General features: G+C 41.9%; 1 protein-coding gene across 4 annotated transcripts in view; it reads right to left on the bottom strand.

The window, feature by feature from the left end:
• GK5 (glycerol kinase 5) overlaps positions 1–20,116 on the bottom strand; it is a 145,204-nt gene that overhangs the window by 44,105 nt on the left and 80,983 nt on the right. For all 4 annotated transcript variants that reach the window (XM_081086158.1, XM_081086159.1, XM_081086161.1 and 1 more), the window contains 6 exons: positions 19,734–19,809; positions 18,315–18,376; positions 18,158–18,231; positions 17,240–17,300; positions 15,808–15,934; positions 14,019–14,123 (listed from right to left, as the gene is read on the bottom strand). In XM_081086158.1, the coding sequence (XP_080942284.1) occupies positions 14,019–14,123; positions 15,808–15,934; positions 17,240–17,300; positions 18,158–18,231; positions 18,315–18,376; positions 19,734–19,809 (505 nt within the window). The remainder of the gene's footprint in view (positions 1–14,018; positions 14,124–15,807; positions 15,935–17,239; positions 17,301–18,157; positions 18,232–18,314; positions 18,377–19,733; positions 19,810–20,116) is intronic.

The following is a 20,116-nucleotide window of genomic DNA, read 5'->3' as shown; positions in this document are numbered from 1 at the left end:
CCCCCCGCCACTGGCCAACCTCCCCCGGTCCTTCCCCCGGGGCCCCGATCTGGGAGCCGGCCAACCTCTCAGGGTACCTCCACCCAGCCGACTGGTCAGCCCCCTGATAGGCCTTGATCAATGGCCAGGCCAAGGGACCCCATCTGTACACGAATTCATGCACCAGGCCTCTAGTATGACAATAAGGAAACTAAAACACTCACCTTCTGATGCGCTGAAACCCTCTAAAAACAGGTGTCTTTTTCTCTTTCCTCACAATAGGTACACCTGTGCCTGAGACATGTAAGAGACCTATTGATGTTATTTTAATCTTGTTTCTTCCATTACATCTGCCTCCATAGGAGCCTCCAGTGGTGCTTAGTTGAACTTGCTCTCCCTCCTCCAAGATGCATATGCTCTTAAATAGATGTGTTCTCTTTCAGGTCAGCCTCATGGGGTTGGCAGGCAGTAAGAGGTAAGGGAGTGAACACCCTTGGCTCATGCGTTTTTTCCAAGTATGAGAAAGATTAGCCTCTCCCCTCAGCCTGGAAAGGAGCTGTTTAGACCAAACAGTAGTGCTGTCCACTGTCAGCAGTCTCTCCCAGGGAGGGGCTGGGCCAGCTCCTTCTGCACATGCTGAGTGGATTTTTCTCTTGGCTCAGGAGGCTCCTATATAGAGAACATTAGAAGGTTCTTACCAGGCGCTGGTACTTTTACCAAAACTCAGATCTGCACAGTCTACTTGAAAACTCAAAACTCCATTCTTGTTTGGACTCCATTCTAGCTTTGACAGTGAGCCTTACTCATCTTACTGTTTGTCATCCCAGCAGGAAGCAAGAGGGAGACAGGACCAGGAACAAAGGCCCTATTCACTAGCAGTAACATATAACCATTCACCACTACCTAGAATTAATTCATATTTCAGAGAATGTTTATCTCATCTCCCCTAATGGAGACTGTATCTCTCTTGGGAAGACACCCATAGAGAAAAAAAAACACAACAGTTTTCTTTGGGTAAATAAGAGTCCTGGGTAATTTTAAATGTGTACTGGGGATTGCCTGGAGAAGGCAGATGTGACATGCATCAATTAAAAGTGGCATTGCTAGGGAAAAGATGCCCCTTGGCTCATGTTACTGGAGGACATCAGAGATGGGAACTTCCTCAGTTATAGAGAAGAAATAGGGCATTCCTTCACTGCCTTGCCTACATCATGCTAGGGCCTTCTTCACTGGTCCTCTTTGCTTGGACTGCTCTTTGAGCAATGACCTTTCCCACCTTCCCTACTCTTACTCTTCCTTCAGGGCTCAGCTCAAACAACACTTCTTTAAAGAAACTTTCTGATACTCCAACTCTAGGGTTTGTGACTCTGGAAACAGAGCTGAAGGAAAGCCACCAGGATCAGTGTGCCGAGTCAATCTCCCATACCGCAGACGCCATCTTTCTTGGGTGGAGCACTCCCTTCCCTGAGGCATCAGCCTGGGGCAAGGCAACAGCCCCACCCTCTGTACTGTCTCTGCCCTATCCTATGGAGCTTACACCTGGCTGAGGAGTAACCAGAGGCTCTTTCAGAGACTGAGTCTAACAGGTAGCCAGCAGGCAGGGGCAGATCCTAGGGTGCAGTAGGACTTTTGCTGACCTGAACCTGGGCCTGATGCTAATAAAGTCTGGCTTAGTTGTACATCTTGGTCCTTCCAGTGCCCCCAGGCCCAGCAGAGGTAGCCACAAACTGTGGATCACTTATAGCTCGAAACAGGTTGCTGAGCAGCAATCATAGGCAGTGTCTCACATTGGTCTACACAAGAGTCCATCCCAGGAGGCCCAGAGTCAATACACCCAGTGACAAGCTTCAGACAACAAAAGAGCAGGATCCAATAAGCTTCACAGTTGCATATCCAAAGGGAAATCTCAGCAGGCACCAAACCCTGCTGAGGCAAATTCTGCTTCATGTGGTCAGCATCTGTACAGCAGCTTACTCGACTTGGTGTGGGGTGAGTCTCACAGTCAGTCAGCCCTATGCATGAATGGGCCAATAGCAATCAAAACTCAATTACAACAGGAGCACCCAGATAACCCTCACAAGGAACATTCCTGGAGCACACAGATCAAGTGACCAAGGAGACTGAACCACTGGGTCCCATAGGACACCCACTACATAAGATCACCCCACAAAGAGAGGGAGTCACAGAAGATCTACCTAATACATAAAAACAAACACAAAAAGGCAGCCAAAATGGGGAAATAAAGAAAAGGCCACAAAAGTAAGTTGGGAGAAATCTCCAGAAAAAGAGCTAAATTAAATGGAGGCAAGAAATTGATCAAATATAGAGTTCAAAGTAATGCTTATAAGGATGCTCAATAGTATGAAAAAGGACATAGAAATCATAAAAAAAACTAGACAGAAATGAAAAATATAATATCTGAAGTGAAGAATACACTGGAAGGAATACAGAAAGATGGATAAAGCAGAGGACTGAATCAGTGATGTGGAGACAAGGTAGAAAAAACAACCAATCAGAGCAGCAAAAAGAAAAAAGACTTTAAAAAATATATGGAGGGTTTAAGGGAACTTTGGGAAAACAGGAAGTGTAACAATATCTGCATCATAGGGGTACCAGAAAGAGAAGAGAGAGAGCAAGAGATCAAGCGAGAACCTATTTGAAGAAATAATGATTAAAAACTTCTCTAACCTGGTGAAGAAAAATGATACACAAGTCCAGGAGTACAGAGTCCTAAGTAAGTTGAACCCAAAGAGGCCCAAACCTAGACACATCATAATTAAAATGGCAAAGAGTGAACCTTAAAAGCCACAGAGAAAGACAGTTACCTACAAGAGTGCTCCCATAAGACTGTCAGCTTATTTCTCATCAGAAACATTTCAGGCCAGAAGGGATTGGCATAAAATAGTCAAAGTGATGACCAAGACTACTTTACCCAGCAAAGCTATCCTTTAACATTGAAGGAGAAATAAAGAGCTTCCCACTCAAGAAAAAACTAAAGGAGTTTGTTACCACCAAAACAATATACAAAAAAATGTTTAAAAGCCTGCTTTAATGATAATAATATGAACAATAACAACAAAACGAGGAACACAGTCAAAGAATTATGTGGCAATAAATATGTACCTATCACAAATCACTTTAAATGCAAATGGCTTAAATGCTCCAATCAAAAGACATAGGATAGCCGAATGAATGAGAAAACAAGACATATTGTCTACAAGAGACTCATCTCAGAACAAAAGGTACACACAGACTAAAAGTAAAGGCATGGAAAATGACATTTCATGCAAATTGAAAGAAAAACAAAAGCTGGGGTAGAAATACTTATACCTGACAAAATGGATATTAAAACCAAGCCTATAGTAAGAGACAAAGAAGGGCACTTGATAAAGGGAACAATTGAACAAGAGGATATAACCCTTGTAAACATTTATACGTGCAAAATAGAAGCACTTAAATATGTAAAGCAAATCTTGATGGACATAAAGGGAGAGACAGACAGTAATACAGTCATAGTAGGGGATTTTGAAATCAATGGATAGATTGTCCAGACAGAAAACCAATAAGGAAATAGTGGCCTTAAATAACACATTAGTTTAGAAGGATTTAATTGATATTTTCAGAGAATTCCACACCAAAGCTGCAGAATATAGATTATTTTCAAGTGCACATAGACTATTTTCTAGAATAGACCATATGTTAGGACCTGAAACAAGTCTATATAAATTTAAGAAGATTGAAATCATATCAAGAATCTTCTCTAATCAAAAATCTATGAAACTAGAAATCAATTACAAGAAAAAAATAACACACCAAGACATGGAGGCTAAATAACATTTTACTAAACAATGAATTGGTTAACAATGAGATCAAGAAGAAATAAAAAGATACCTTGAAACAAATGAAAATGAGAACACAAGAACTCAAAATCTATAGGACACAGCAAAAGCAGTCTTAAGAGAAATTCATAGCATTACAGGCCTACCTCAAGAAACAAGAAAAATCTCAAACAAACAATCTAACTTTATACTTAAAGGAACTAGAAAAACAACAACAAACAAAGTCCCAAGTGAGCAAAAGGAAGGAAATAATGAAGATCAGAGCAGAAATGAATGAGAGTCTAAAACAAAAATACAAAAGTTAAATAAAACTAAGAGTTGGTTCCTTGAAAAGATATATAAGATTGACAAATATTTAACCAGACTCAAGAAAAAACGATATTATATACAAATAAATGAAATGAAAGAGAAGAAGTAACAAATTGGACAATCTGGACAAAATGGATAAAATCCTAGAAACATACAATACTACAAAACTGAATCAGGAAGAATCAGAGAATCTGAATAGACAGATTACTACTAGTGAAAGTGAAGCAGTAATCAAAAAACTTCCAACAAACAAAAGCCCTGGACTGAATGGCTTCACAGGTGAATTTTACCAAACATTCAAGGAAGAACTAATACTATCCTTCAACTATTCCAAAAATTTCAAGAGGGAAGACTCCCAAGCTCATTTTACAAGGCCAGCATTATGTTAATTCTAAAACCAGATAAAGACACTACAAAGAAAGGAAATTATAGGCCAATATTCCTAATAAACATAGATGCTAAAGTCCTAAAAAAAATATTAGCAAACAGGATTCTGCAATACATTAAAAAGATTATATACCATGACCAAGTGGGATTAATTCTGGGTATGCAAGGTTTGTACAATATCTGCAGGTCAATAAATGTGATACATCACATGAACAAATGAAGGATAAAAAACATAAGATCATACCAATAGATGCAGAAGAAACATTTGATAAAATTCAGCACCCACTTATAAAAACTCTCAGCAAAGTGGTAATCGAGGGAACATACCTTAAAGTAATAAGGGCCATATATGACAAACCCACAATCAACATCATATTCAATGAGCAAAATCTACAAGTATTTCCCTTAAGATCAGCAATAAAGCAGGAATGTCCATTTCACCACTTATTTAACATAGTACTGGAAGTTCTAGGCACAGCAATCAGACAATTAGAAGAAATAAAAGTCATTCAAATTGGAAAGGAAGAAGTAAAACTGTCATTATTTGCAGATGACATTATATTTATATAGAGAACATTAAATATTCCACCAAAACACTACCATAACTGATAAATGCATTCAGCAAAGTAGCAGGATACAAAATAAACATTCAGATTATCTATTTCATTTCTGTACACCAATAATAAACTACCATAAAAGTAAACTAGGAAAACAATCCCATTTACAATTGTATAAAGAACAACAACAAGTTGTGGAATAAATTTAACTAAAAATATATTAAAAACATTCTCAGAAAATAGTAAGACACTAAATAAAGAAATTAAAAAGATAAAACAAGCAGAAGCATATACCATGTTCATGGACAGGAAGAATTAACATCATTAAAATGTCCATACTTCCCAAAGCAAACTATAGATTCAATGCAATTCCTATTAAAATACCAATGGCATATTTTACAGAATTAGAACAAATATTCCAAAAACTTATATGGAACCACAAAAGACCCAGAATAGACATAGCAATATAGAGAAAGAAGAACAAAGTTGGAGGACTCCCTCTACCGGATATCAAACTATACTACACTAGAGGCCCGGTGCATGAAAATTCATGCACTGAAGGAGGGGTCCCTCAGCCTGACCTGCCCTCAGGGGTGGGAGGTGACCTGGCGATCAGAGGAAGGCGACATCACCAACACACCTCTGCTGCTGACACTGCCAGCAGCACAAGCCTCAGCCAACCCTGGTTACCTGAGCCTCAAGGCCTGCCCTAGGCGGCTGGGCAGCCGACATCTGAGGCTTGCCTGTGCCTCAGGCTGGCCCTGGGCGGCTGGGGGACTGAGGATGGGTCTAGCTGCACCACGTGCCTGCCACCCCCCAACCCCAGCAGGGCTGAAAGGACTGGGGGACTCCGGTGGGGATGAGGGGACTGGGTGCCGCCATCTTTATGATGGCCAATTTGCATATTCCTTCTTTATTAGATTAGAAGGCTATAGTAATCAAAACAGCATGGTACTGACATAATAACAGACATACAGATCAATGGAACAGAATAGAGAGCTGAGAAATTGACCCATGACTCTATAATCAATTAATATTTTACAAAGAAGGCAAAAACATACAATGGGCTAAAGACAGTCACTTCAATAAATGGTTTTTGGGAAACTTGGAGAGGCAGAAAAATGAAATGAGACCACCAACTTACACCATACACAAGAATAATTCAAAAATAGATAAAGGACTTAAATGTAAGTTACGAAACCACAAAAATCCTAAAAGAATACATAGGCAGTAAAATCCTGAACATTTCCTATAGCAATATTTTCTTCTGATATATCTCCTCAGGCAAGAGAAACAAAAGAAGAAAATAAACAACTGGGATTACATTAAACAAAATTTTTGCACAGCAAAGGAAACCATCAAGAAAATGAAATAACAACCCACTGGATAGGAGAATGTATTCACCAATACATCTGTTAAGGGGTTGATATCCAAAATTTATAAAGAGCTTACAAAACTCAACACCAAAAAATACAAACAATCCTATTAAAAAAATGGGCACAGGACCTGAATAGACACTTCTTCAGAGGACATAGAGATGGTCAATAGACATATGAAAAAATGCTCAATGTCATTAATTATCAGAGAAATGAAGTTTAACACCACAATGAGATATCACCTCACACCTGTCAGAATGGTTATCAACAAATCAACAAACAACAAGTACAGGCAAGGACGTGGAGAAAAGAGAGCCCTTGTGCACTGTTGGTGAGCATGCAGGCTAGTTTAGCCACTGTAGAAAGCAGTATGGAGTTAGAATCACTTCAAAAAATTAACATTGGAACTGCCTTTTGACTCAACATTCCACTTCTGGGAATTTACTTGAAGAAAACCAAAACACTAATTCAAAAGAATATATGCACCCCTGTGTTCATTGCAGCGTTATTTACAACAGCCAAGAATTGAAAGCAGTGCAAGTGTCCATCAGTAGATGAGTGAATAAAAAAGTTGTGGCAGCCCAGCCAGTGTTGCTCAGTGGTTGAATATCAACCTATGAACCAGGAGTTCACAGTTCGATTCCTCGTCAGGGCACAGACCCAGGTTTGGGCTCAATCCCTGGTAGGAGGTGTACAGGAGGCAACTGATCAATGATTCTCTCTCATCATCTCTCTGCCTCTCTCTTCCTCTCTGAAATCTCTCTCTCTCTCTCTCTCTCTCTCTCTCTCTCTATATATATATATATATATATATATATATATATATATATATCTCCTATCTAATAAAAGAGAAACATGGAACATGGTAATTAGTGTACGTCCGCTACCCTTCCCATTGGCTAATCAGGGCGACATGCAAATTAACTACCAGCCAAGATGGCGGCCGGCAGCCAGGCAGCTTGAAACTAACATGAGACTTGCTGGTTCAGTGACGAAGGAAACCAACGTTCCCCGCCTGCCTTGCCGGCCTCTGAGCTTGCAGTTTGAAACATAGTTACAAATATAGAAGCTAAACAAAACCCCAGAAACTTGCTTTCAGCCAGCTGGGATCTCAGAGCTGGAGTTGATACAGTGTTTCGATTATAGAACACAAACAAACCAGATACCTGCTTTCAGCAGCAGAGGCCTCAGAGCTGGAGTCAGAGCTAAAGCTGGCCCAGAATTAAAAAAAAGAAAAAAAGGAGCAGTTGGGAGCTTCAGTCACCCGCCAGCCTGAAAACAGCCCTCAGCCCCTCACGCAGACTGGCCAGGCACCCCAGTGGGGACCCCCACTCTGAAGGGTGTGTGACCAGCTGCAAGCAGCCATCATCCCCTCATCCAGGCTAGCCAGGCACCCCAGTGGGGACCCCCACCCTGATCCAGGACACCCTTCAAGGCAACCAGCCTGCCCCCACCCATGCACCAGGCCTCTATCCTATATAGTAAAAGGGTAATACGCCTCCCAGCACCAGGATCAGTGGAGCCGCGAGGCCTCCTGGCACCAGGATCAACGTGACAGGGGGCAGCGCTCAAGACCCCTAGTCGCCCTGCAGCTCTGTGTGTGACAGTGGGCGGGGCCACAATCTCCCTATCCACCCTGCTCTGTTCGTGACAGGGGAAGGCGCCCCAAGCCCCTGATCAGCCCTGCTCTGTGCCTATAGGGGGGAGCTCCCCAACCCCTTGATCACCCTGTGGCTCTGTGTGTGACAGCGTGTGGCACCCCAACCCCCTGATTGGCCCTGCTCTGTGTGTGACAGGGTGCAGCGCCCCAACCCCCTGATTGGCCCTGCTCTGTGTGTGACGGGGTAGAGCCATAACCTCCCCATCGGCCCTGCCCTGAGTGTGAGAGTGGCGGCGCCCCAACCCCCTGATCAGCCCTGCTCTGTGGGTGATACAGGGCGGTGCCCCAACCCCCTGATCTGCCCTGCTCTGTGTGTGACAGGGGGTGGTGCCCCAACTCCCCTATCGGCCCAACTCTGCGAGTGACAGGGGGGAGCTCCCCAACCCCCTGATCGGCCCTGCTCTGTGTGTGACAGGGGGTGACGATGCAACCTCCCCATCAACCCTGCCTTGAGTATGACAGGGGGCGGTGCCCCAACCCCCCAACTGGCCCTACCCTGAGCGTGACTGAGGGCGGCATCGCAACCTCCCAATCCGCCCTGCTCTGTGCATGACAGTGGGCGGCGCCCCAACTCCCCAATCGGCCCTGCTCTGAACCCGACCAGGGGCTGCACGTGGGGATTGGGCCTGCCCTCTGCCACCTGGGAGCCGGCCTAAGCCAGCAGGTCGTTATCTCCTGAGGGGTCCCAGACTGCGAGTGGGCACAGGCCAGGCTGAAGGACCCCGCTTCCCCCCTGAGCGCACAAATTTTTGTGCACCGGGCCTCTAGGATATATATATATATGACATTACACAATGGAATATTACTTGGCTGTAAAAAAGAAGGAAATCCTACCTTTACAGCAGCATCAATGAACCTGGAGAGCATTATGCTAAGTGAAAGAAGCCAGTGAGAGAAAGACAAGTACCTTATGTATTCACTCATAGGTGGACTCTAACGAACAAAATGAACTAACAAGCAAAATAGAGAGACTCAGAGACAGAGAGCAGGCTGACAGCTGTTGGGGTGGAGTGAGGCTGGGTGGAAGGGGTGGAGGGACTGAACTAAAAAAATAAACACCTTGCCGAAACCGGTTTGGCTCAGTGGATAGAGTGTCGGCTTGCGGACTGAAAGGTCCCAGGTTCGATTCCGGTCAAGGGCATGTACCTGGGTTGCGGGCACATCCCCAGTAGGAGATGTGCAGGAGGCAGCTGATCGATGTTTCTCTCTCATCGATGTTTCTAACTCTCTATCTCTCTCCCTTCCTCTCTGTAAAAAAATCAATAAAATATATTTTAAAAAAATAAAATAAAATAAAAATAAACACCTCATGGACATGGAGAACAGTGTGGTGACTGCTAGGGTGAAGAGGAGGTAGAGGAGGGTACAGGAGGTACATGGTGAAAGATGGATACTTGACTTGGGGTGGTGAATGCACAATACAGTGTACAGATGATATGTTGTAGAATTGTGCACTTAAAACCTGTATAATTTTGTCAACCAGTGTCACCCCAATTAGGTAAATAAAAGAAAAAAAGAAAGAAATATTCTGATTCTCCAGTCAGAATAAGTCTTTTCTTTAGAAAGACATCACTGACTCCATAACTACTTGTCCTTCCTGGTACTTAACACTAATGGTTTTTGTTTTGGTGTTTTTTTTTTCCCAATTGTTCATTTAATATGTGTGCTCCTTGCTAGACTATATCCTCCATGAAGACAGCGGTATTTGTCTTCTTCACTGGTATCCTAGCATGTATGCTTTCAGACATAAAAATATTTATAAGATTATGACAGCAAAATAGAACAAAGAGTGATGAGGAACAGAAATGGGCCAAATTAAAAAGAGAAAAGATGAACATGTAGGGACCCAAATATGGCAGTTAACATAGGACACTAAAGGGAAAAAAAAAAAAGATGAGAGAGAACTGGCCTGTGTAAAAAAGATTAAGAAAATAATATTTTTCTAGATTAAAACAGCATCTATGCCTGAGCCTGAGTTGTACCACCCAGCAAAGACATGAAAGGAAGCCACACTCAAAGTGGAACAAGCTCAGCTTATCACACAAAGATTTGAAGGTTCAGACTGCACGTCTTCAAGGAAATGACAGGGTTATTTAAGCTCTTATTAGTATATCCTGTGTTTCTCCTGAATGTAATCCTATCTAATAAAAAGGGAATATGCTAATTGACCCTCACACCATTGCAAAGATGGCAGCACCCACAGCCAATAAGGAGGTAATATGCTAATTGACTGCCCTGCCCTCAAAGATGGCGGTGCCCACAGTCACAAGATGGCAGCACTCAATCCCCTCAGCCCACCTGCCTCCAGAAGCCCTCAGACCCCCAGCTGCCCAGCTGCCCAGGGCTGGCCTGTGGCACAGGCAAGCTTCAGATGGAGGCTTCCCAGGGCCACCCGAGACTCAGGTAACCAGGGATGGCTGAGGTTTGCGCTGCCGGCAGTGGCAGCAGCAGAGGTGTGATGGGGGCGTCGCCTTCCCTTGATCGCCAGGTCGCCTCCCACCCCAGACTGTGAGAGGGGGCAGGCTGGGCTGAGGGACCCCCCCTCCTCCAGTGCATGAATTTTCATGCACTGGGCCTCTAGTATAGTTATGTTTGTCGATATACCCATTAAAGTGAATGCTCAGACTAGGAAGAGATATAGTCAAGTAAATGTTGGCTTTTTGTATTTCAGACAGATACATACCAATAATATTTAGCTATGCCAATCATTGAAATTTTAAAATAAATAATTCAACTCTGAATTCTCTCTCCCTCCAGTTAGACCAACAGTTCTGTTTTCCTGCAGAGATGGGATTAGCCTTCAGAAGGGCATCATGCCTCTACCAGAAGTCACATCACTTTGATAAGTCAAGGCATTTTAGCTCCATCTCCCAGAAAAGAGTGCTCATTATTTGAGAACTACAATGGATGACCCTCAACCTCAGTAAGCAGTGAAATGATTCCCACTGACTCATGCACATGATGTCATATGCAACTTGATGATGATTTTTTCTTAATGACGAATGTGAAATTATTCTACTTTTTCTTTGCATCTTCTGGAAAGCAATAAAATTAAAAGGTATAACTAAAAAAGAAGACATATATAACCTATAGTTTCTATAATCTGAAGTTATCTAAAGATACATGTCCAAAAGATTATAAGAAGTACATTTAAGGAGAAGAGTTAAGTAATAAAAAGCTCTAAAGTAAAAATTTTTTGTTAATAAGTAATCTTATATTTATGATGTAGGTGAAGGCTTATAGACAAATAGAAAAAAAAGGAAGAAATGAATAAATGGATTGGCATTTCCCTCCTAGAGTGTATGTTTTCTGCCAACAGAATTATCTTTGTCTTTAAACATATCAGCTTAGTTGAAAAGAGCAGAGAGTCAGAGCCTGCTCTATAATTTAATTATCAGAGATAATCACCACTAATACTTTGGTATATAACATTTCACACCTTATGCATGAAATATGGTTATGTAATATACAGGCTGTTCAGTATTCATGATAGCCACAAGGAGAAAACAACCCAAATGTCCATAAACTGATAAACTGTGACACATCCACACAATGGAATATTATTCGGCAATAAAAAGAAATGAAGAATTGACACATGCTACAACATAGGTGACCCTTGAAAAGACTGTGCTAAAAGAAGACCTTCTGTTATATGATTCTAACCCCATGAAATGTCCAGAACAGGCAAATCTATAGAGATGCAAAGTAGCTTAATGGTAGCTTAGGAATGGGAGGTGGGACAGGGTATCACTACTAATGGGTATAGGGGGAACAAAAATGTTCTAAAATGAGATTGTGATAAAGCTGTGAAAATACTAAAAAAATTGATTGTATACTTTAAATAAGTGAGTTATATGGTATGTGAATTACATCTCAAAAAAGCTAGTTTTTAAATAAGCAAAAATATTTACACAGGCAACTGCTTCATCCCCTCTTTGCAGTATAATAGATAATATTCCATTTCAATAAGATATGCAACTATACTGTTATGTGTGAGTGTACAATGTTCTACTATATTGATATACTGATATTTACTTATCTAGTGCTTTATTATTAGACTAGAGGCCCAGTGCATGAAATTCGTGCATGGGAGGGGATCCCTCAGCCTGGTCTGCACCCTCTCCAATCCAGAACCCCTTGGGGGATGTCTGAATCCCTGCGGGATCAGGCCTAAACTGGCAGTCGGACATCCCTCTTGCAATCTGGGACCACTGGCTCCTAATCACTTGCCTGCCTGCCTGCCTGATCACCCCCAAACTGCTCCCCTGCCAGCCTGGATGCCCCCTAACTGTCCCCCAGCCAGCCTGGTTGCCCCCTAACTGACCCCCTGCCAGCCTGGACACCCCCAAACTGCCCCCCTGCTGGCCTGGTTGCCCCCTAACTTTCCGGAAGGAAGTTGGACATCCGGAAGATGTCCGGTTGAACTGGTCTAATTAGCATATTACCGCTTATTAGTATAGATAGGAACTTATTTCCAATTGCTGCATTAAACACCCATGTATGTATACATCTTTGCACACCTGTCTATTTCTATAGAAAACAAAAATTAAACAAAAAATATAACTGCCCTCCCCTGTCGGCCTGGTTGTCCCCAACTGCCCTCCCCTGCAGGCCTGGTCTGCCCCAACTGCCCTCCCCTGCTGGTCTGGTTGCCCCTAACTGCTCTCCCCTGCAGGTCTGGGTCCCCCCAAACTGTCCTCTCCTGCAGGCCTGATAAAGGGTCTGCATTCAATCATACTGCCTGATGGTCCTCCAGAAAGGCCATAGTAATTTTTAAAAAATATACTTTTACTAGTGGCCTGGTGCATGAAATTCGTGCATGGGGGGTGGGTATGTGTATCCCTCAGCCCAGCCTGCACCCTCTCCAATCTGGGACATCCCTCTCACAATCCAAGACTGCTGGCTCCCAACCGCTAGCCTGCCTGCCTGCCTGTTGCCCCTAACGGCTTCTGCCTGCCAGCCTGATCACCCCCTAAACACTCCCCTGCCAGTCGGATCAACGCCTAACTGCCCTCCCCTGCAGGTCTAATCGCAACCAACTGCCACCCCTTGCAGGCCTGGTCCCTCCCAGCTGCCCTCCCCTATTGGCCTGATTGCCCACATCTGCCCTCCCCTGCCAGCCATCTTGTGTCCACATGGGGGAGGCCATCTTGTGTGTTGTAGTGATGGTCAATTTGCATATTGCCTCTTTATTTTATAGGATTGATTTCAGAGAGGAAGGGAGAGGGAGAGAGAGATAGAAACATCAATGATGAAACAATCACTGATGGGCTGCCTTCTGCATGCCTCCTACTGGGGAATCAAGCCCGAAAACCAGGCATGTGCCCTGATGGGGAATTGAACCATGACCTCCTGGTTCATAGGTTGACACTCAACCACTGAGCAACACTAGCTTGGCAAGGCCATACTAATAATTAACATTCATCCCAATGGAAAAAATAATATTATTGTCTCTACATTCCCACCAATGCTGAGCATATCAAACTAATTAATCTCTGATAATGAGAGGTGACATAATTTTTTAAATGTGTATTTCTTTCATTATTGAATTTGAACACTTTTAGTCATTTGATTTGTCAATTTTTTATCATCTTTTTAATTTTTCTGACATATGCTACAAATTGTTCTCACCAATATGCCTTTTAGTTTTGCTTTATGACAACTCTCTCCCTACACATTCTAACATTTTATATGCATAAATTTATTGTTATCTTTATGGCATTTGGCCTTAACACCTAAGCTTTTACCATCCTAATATCATAAAAATAACATCCTATATTTTCTTTTAGCACATGTCATTTTACTTTATGTTTCATTTGAACAAGTCATCATTTCCTACTGATCTGCGATCCTGTGGCATTCTTAACTTCTTTAAGTCTGGCCTGTGAAATCTGTGTAAAGGATAACTTACCTAATTGCTGAGCCCATTTTATGGCAGTACCAGTGTCTCCTGCATTGCCTTCAGCTATGCATACAACCTCCTGTCCAATCTTCCACCCAATCAACGGATAAAAGCCTTAAAAACAAACAATGTAATTCATATCGTAAATGGATAATTCATTGCAGACATCTACAATAGAAAATTTTGATTAACTAATAAACTAGCAAAGTGGTTCCGAAGTTAAGAATGTCTGGGGTCAAATCCCAGTCTTCTCTCCTTTACTAGCTGTGGTCTTAAAAGGTTCTAACTGCCCTGGCCAGTTTGGGTCAGTGGATAGAGTGTCAGCCTGAAGACTGATGAGTAGCAGGTTCGATTCCAGTCAAGGGCACATGCCTGGGTTGCAGACTCAATCCCCTGTGGGGGTGTGCAGGAGGCAGCCGATCAGCAATTCTCTCTCATCATTGATGTTTCTCTCTCTCTCCCTCTCCCTTACTCTCTGAAATGAATAAAAATATATTTTTAAAAAAATTTCTAACCTCTTAGCATCAGTTTCCTCAACTAAAATGGTCTACCTCAGAGAGCTCTTGTGAGCATAAACTGAGTTAATACATAAAGAGAACTTAGCACAATGCCTGGCACATTATAAATATTAGCTTTTATTAGCTTTGTACATCAATGTCTCTGGAAACACAGAAATAATATTTGAATTGAGAAATAAAAGGTTATTATGAAACTAGAGGCCCAGTGCTTGAATTCATGCACCAGTGGGGTCCCTTGGCCTGGCCTGTGGGATCAGGCCAAAACCAGCTCTCCGACATCCCCCAAGGGGTCCCAGATTGTGAAAGGGTGCAGGCCAGGCTGAGGGACCCCACCAGTGCATGACTGGGGCCAGGGAGGGACGCAGGAGGTTGGTCAGCCAGGGAGGGACTGTGGGAGGGCTCCAGAGCATGTCCGGCCCATCTCGCTCAGTCCCGATTGGCCAGACCTCAGCAGCAAGCTAACCTACCAGTTGGAGCGTCTGCTCCCTGGTGGTCAGTGCACGTCATAGTGAGCAGTTGAACGGCCTTAGCATATCATTATCATATTATGCTTTGATTGATTGAACACTTAGCATATTAGGCTTTTATTATATAGTATTGGTTAGCTGAGAACTGTCTTATCTATTGCATTTATCTGTGGTTTCTAAATAACGCTCCTAAGGTAAAACAACCTCATGCAATGATAAACATTTTGTAGCTTCTATTTTCCCAGGTAGGGCAAAAGGAACAGATTTAGTGGGGATGGAAGGTAGGAAAAAGATTTTCAAATCCACCTTTTAGTAACCATGTTAGGGCACTAGAGGTCAGACTAAGCGCCCCCAGCCATTCTGGGTATAGTTACACAACTGAAATTTCTTAATTTATACATCCCAAGATTTTTCCCATTAGGGAGAAAAAATTCTTAGTAATTGCCATTCATATGCAAGGATCACTAGTTGAGAACAACTACCTCAAAAAAATTCACAAAATTAAAATTACTTCTCACACATAAACAATACTTTAGAGGTTTAGAAAGATGTATTAAACACATATTATAAGTAAACTTTTAGAAAGCTAACCAAAATACCCTAATCTGTCTTAAATTTTCTATAACATCTCTCTCATTTTTCATGCTTTTAATTTAAAGATAAAGGAAAATGGGGATTGACTGTCTCTAAGAATAATAATTTAAAGTATGTTAGATAATATCCTTAATATAAAATGAGTAAATACTATCATAAAAGTTAAATTTTCAAAAAGTGGTATTTTATTAATCAATAGGATAAATTCTAACTATTTACCTCCAACATTCTGTTGAGGGTTACTTCCAGTATTGATGTCCAGAAATGTCCCAGTCCCCATGGTCAGCTTCACGTCTCCCATCTGGAAGCAGCACTCTCCAAACATGGCTGCCTGTTGGTCGGCCACCTGCCAAAAATTCAAACAGAGACCTTAGAACCCTAGCTGTGGCTCATTTCACTGCATCCCACTGGCTCACTGAATGTATTCTCATGGTTCAGCATCTTCTCTTTTTCCCTTTTCCTTGAAAAAAAAAAGTTTGGAGAGAACAGGGAGCAATAACGACAGGTTAAGAATCTCTAGGATTAACTTTGGGCAGAGAACTAATAGGCCTTAGCAATTTTTACTCAGCAACCTACTTCATGGGTTTTAAGTATCATAGGAATAACCTTAGAAATAAAAGCAGAATAAAAATTGTGCAAGAAACCCTCCCCAAGATATTTTGTTTATATCTTATAAGCAGTTTCACTCAGTCAAAATAATTGACCTCACATATTTCTTTTAGCAAAAGTGACAGGTGTATGTTTAACTAGAAATAGATGTAACTCAATACCATACTTCTTCCAATGATACATTTTTGATAAAAGAAAAAGTATAACATTCTGTTAATATAGTTAAATGTAGCTACATATACAGCAAAATTAATCTGACGAACACTTTCTTACTAATCTTATAGTTTTCCCAGTCATACCTAACTCTAAATCTGAGCCTACCCCTAGATTGAATAAGACTGATCCGCTCTAAATGAAAGGAATTTATAACTTGGGCATTAAATTCCCCTTCCCTTGTTTCCTCTACCTACTGTGGTGACTGTCCATCTAGGGGCATGGTCTATACTTCCTGGTTAAGCCATTACAGGAAATCAAAGGCAAGATATACATAGCCTCTCAATCAGGTGGTAAATCTTTGGGATTCTCCAAGTTATGAATCACTCATCCAGAGAGAAAGTAGAATCAAGAAAGAACCTTCAAACACCAGTAACAGCTAATTTTTCATTCTTCCATGAGTTTCTCTACTGGCAGATGCTGGCTAAAGACTTATAAAATGTAAATACAACTTCTTTAAGTGCCATATCATTGTTTATGGTTACACTGTCTTGAATATAAACTAAGCATTGGCCCTATTATTGTTGTTATATCTCAGAATATCAAATATAAACCAATATTACTCAGAATATAATATTTTTAAAAATGTAACAGTTGCCTAAAAAATAATATATAGAGAAGTCAGAAAAGGCTGTGAAGTGTTTAGCAGTCCTCTTTCCAGAATAGAGAAAATACTTTTGATTATATACAAGGTATAAAGAAAATAAAAAAAAAATGCTTTAATTTTAATCACAAGGATCTTTTTTTATCTCATATCTAATCCCAACTATTCAAATATATTCATTTACTTTATACTATACAAGGAGAAAACCTCAAATTTTCAACTTACCAAGGCCATTATTGGTATAGGCACACCAAATATCTCTTCATCCACTGATCCAAAATTGAAGCTTCAAATAAAATTGATTTAAAAGTAAGTTATAACTCTAGAAATGTTAATTTTAAAATTTAGGAAATGGTTTTTTAGCATAGGCCAAAAAGTTATCTATATATATAAAAGCCTAAGTGACCATTCTGGTGGAATGACTGGAATGACTGGTCACTATGATGCAGTTAGGGGCAAGCAGGCAGGCAGACAGGCAGGTGAGCAGTTAGGGACGAGTGGTCCCAGATTGCGAGAGGGATGTCCAACTGTCGGTTTAGGCCCGATCCCCAGGATCAGGATCGGGCCTAAACCGGCAGTCGGACATCTTCTGAGGGGTCCCGGAGTGCAAGAGGGTATAGGCCGGGCTGAGGGACTCCCCAACCCACGTGCACCAGGCCTCTAGTCCTACATAATAGAAGCCTAATATGGTTAAGTGTCCTACCATTGGACCAGTTGCTATGATGCGCACTGACCACCAGGGGGCAGATGCTCCGACCAGTAGGTTAGCTTGCTGCTGGGGTCCAGCCGATCGGGACTGGGTGAGACAGGCTGAACATGCCCTGGAGCCCTCCTGTGTTCCCTCCCCGGCCCTGATTGTGCACCGGTGGGGTCCCGCGGCCTGGCCTGCACCCTCTCTCAATCCAGCACCCCTCGGGGGATGTTGGAAAGCCAGTTTCGGGCTGACCCCTGCAGAGTAAGCCAAGGGATCCCACCAGTGCACAAATCCGTGCACCAGGCCTCTAGTATAACATATGTTTATAAAGTACCCCAAACATGTAAACCAAATACTTTTTAGTTTTAAATCAAATGCTTTTTCCTCACTAAGGCAAAATTAATTCAAGGACTATTTTGCTGGTTTCTAAGTCCAATGTTCATTATTACCTTGTATCCCTCACGGGAGGCAGGAGAGAGAGTGGTATTGAAAGCAGAGAAGTAATGAAGCTGCTCCAACACATCTGAACATAAAAATATATCATCAGAATCCAAATTAAATTACACAAAAAGTGATGATTCAAGAAGGAGGGAGAAAACCCTTTACCTCATATGGGTCAAAAAGTCCAGTGGTACTGGCATTTGAAAAATCCGTGGCAAATTCAGAACCTAAATTTACATTGGAAATAATCTTTTATTATCAGGTACTGTAAACACTTATCTCTAGTTTATAATCTAGACCAGTGGTCGGCAAACCACGGCTCGCAAGCCACATGCGGCTCTTTGGCCCCTTGAGTGTGGCTCTTCCACAAAACACCACGTGCGGACGCGCACATACAGTGCGATTGAAACTTCATGGCCCATGCGCAGAAGTCGGTATTTTGTGGAAGAGCCACACTCAAGAGGCCAAAGAGCCACATGTGGCTCGTGAGCCACATGTGGCTCGTGAGCCGCAGTTTGCCGAGCCGCAGTTTGCCCATCACTGATCTAGACCAGTGGTCAGCAAACTCATTAGTCAACAGAGCCAAATATCAACAGTACAACAATTGAAATTTCTTTTGAGAGCCAAATTTTTTAAACTTAAACTATATAGGTAGGTACATTGTTATTAACTTAATTAGGGTACTCCTAAGCTGGCCTTTGCTAAAAACTTCCTCAATCTGATTGAGGTACGTTCGCTGAGGTCGACCCCTTCCAACTCTCCCATCCACACTTGTCTTGTATACTTGTTTCAGATAGACGAGTGTAGATGGGAGAGTTGGAAGGGGTCAACCTCAGCGAACGTACCTCAAAACAATGTACCTTCCCCGCGCTGCGTCTCCCATCACCCAACCGACTGACACCCCCCACTTCTTGTAAAGCCACTTCTTCAAAATAGACTCGCCCAAGCAGAAAACCGACTTCTGTGCATGGGGGACGAAGTTTCAATCGCACTGTACATGCGCGCCCACACATGGTATTTTGTGGAAGAGCCACACTCAAGGGGCCAAAGAGCCGCATGTGGCTCGCAAGCCACGGTTTGCCAACCACTGATCTAGACCATTTATTTGGCCTGAAAGTTCATTCCAAAATATGTATTTCCAGTGAGAAGTCTCCAAAGCAGTTTCCCACTTAATCTTTTTGAACTTTCATAATTTACAGAAGTACTTTCACAGACACTTTCATGTTATAACCCCCAGTTTAAAGATGAGGAAGGGGGTGCAGAGATGCAATGTGATCGCCTATAGTTATACCCAGTTGCAAAATGGGAGATTTGGTACTAAACTAAAATTTTAGCAGTCTTAAAATTAAGACTGTTCCTCAGTCATATATTTGAGGATTAACCATAATTTTAAAACACCATCCTCTTCCAACAAATCTGAAATTAATCTAGCTTTACTATAACATGTAGTTAGTAGGGAACCAAAAGGCAACATGCCTGGGCTATAGAAAGGGAAAAAACAGTTAACTTCTACTATTTTTAGGTAAGTCATTTCTATTAGTCAAATTTCAGTTACTTGAGATAGAGTTACCAGATCATCTTTACCTTTTGTGAGCTTATGTAACAACCAGGTATCAATAGTCCCAAAGCAGCAATTTTCTTCTTCAATTGCCTTTTGCACCTTAAAATCACAACAGCACAAAATCAATTTTAAAAAGCCAAATTATTAAGTGCACGATTAAGTGCCAAACAATAAGTATAATGAAATCCCATTTATGATAAAAATTAATATACAGAGAGAAACAATTTCTAACGGTTCTAAGCAATTACTATAGGGTATGGAACCCTTTGGTTTTAAACCAAGCATGTGTTACTTTAGTGATGAAAGTATATACATTTTTTAAGTTGGACATATAAATATCTCTAACTATAAATAGCCTTAAACAGGAGATGCACACAATGGCCCACAGGTCAAATCCAGCCCCTTG

Source organism: Myotis nattereri (genome assembly GCF_964212035.1).
Source record: "Myotis nattereri genome assembly, chromosome: 3".
Classification (NCBI taxonomy): domain Eukaryota; kingdom Metazoa; phylum Chordata; class Mammalia; order Chiroptera; family Vespertilionidae; genus Myotis; species Myotis nattereri.
The sequence above is the reverse complement of the archived record's forward strand: the minus strand, read 5'-3'. Positions and strand labels throughout refer to the sequence as shown.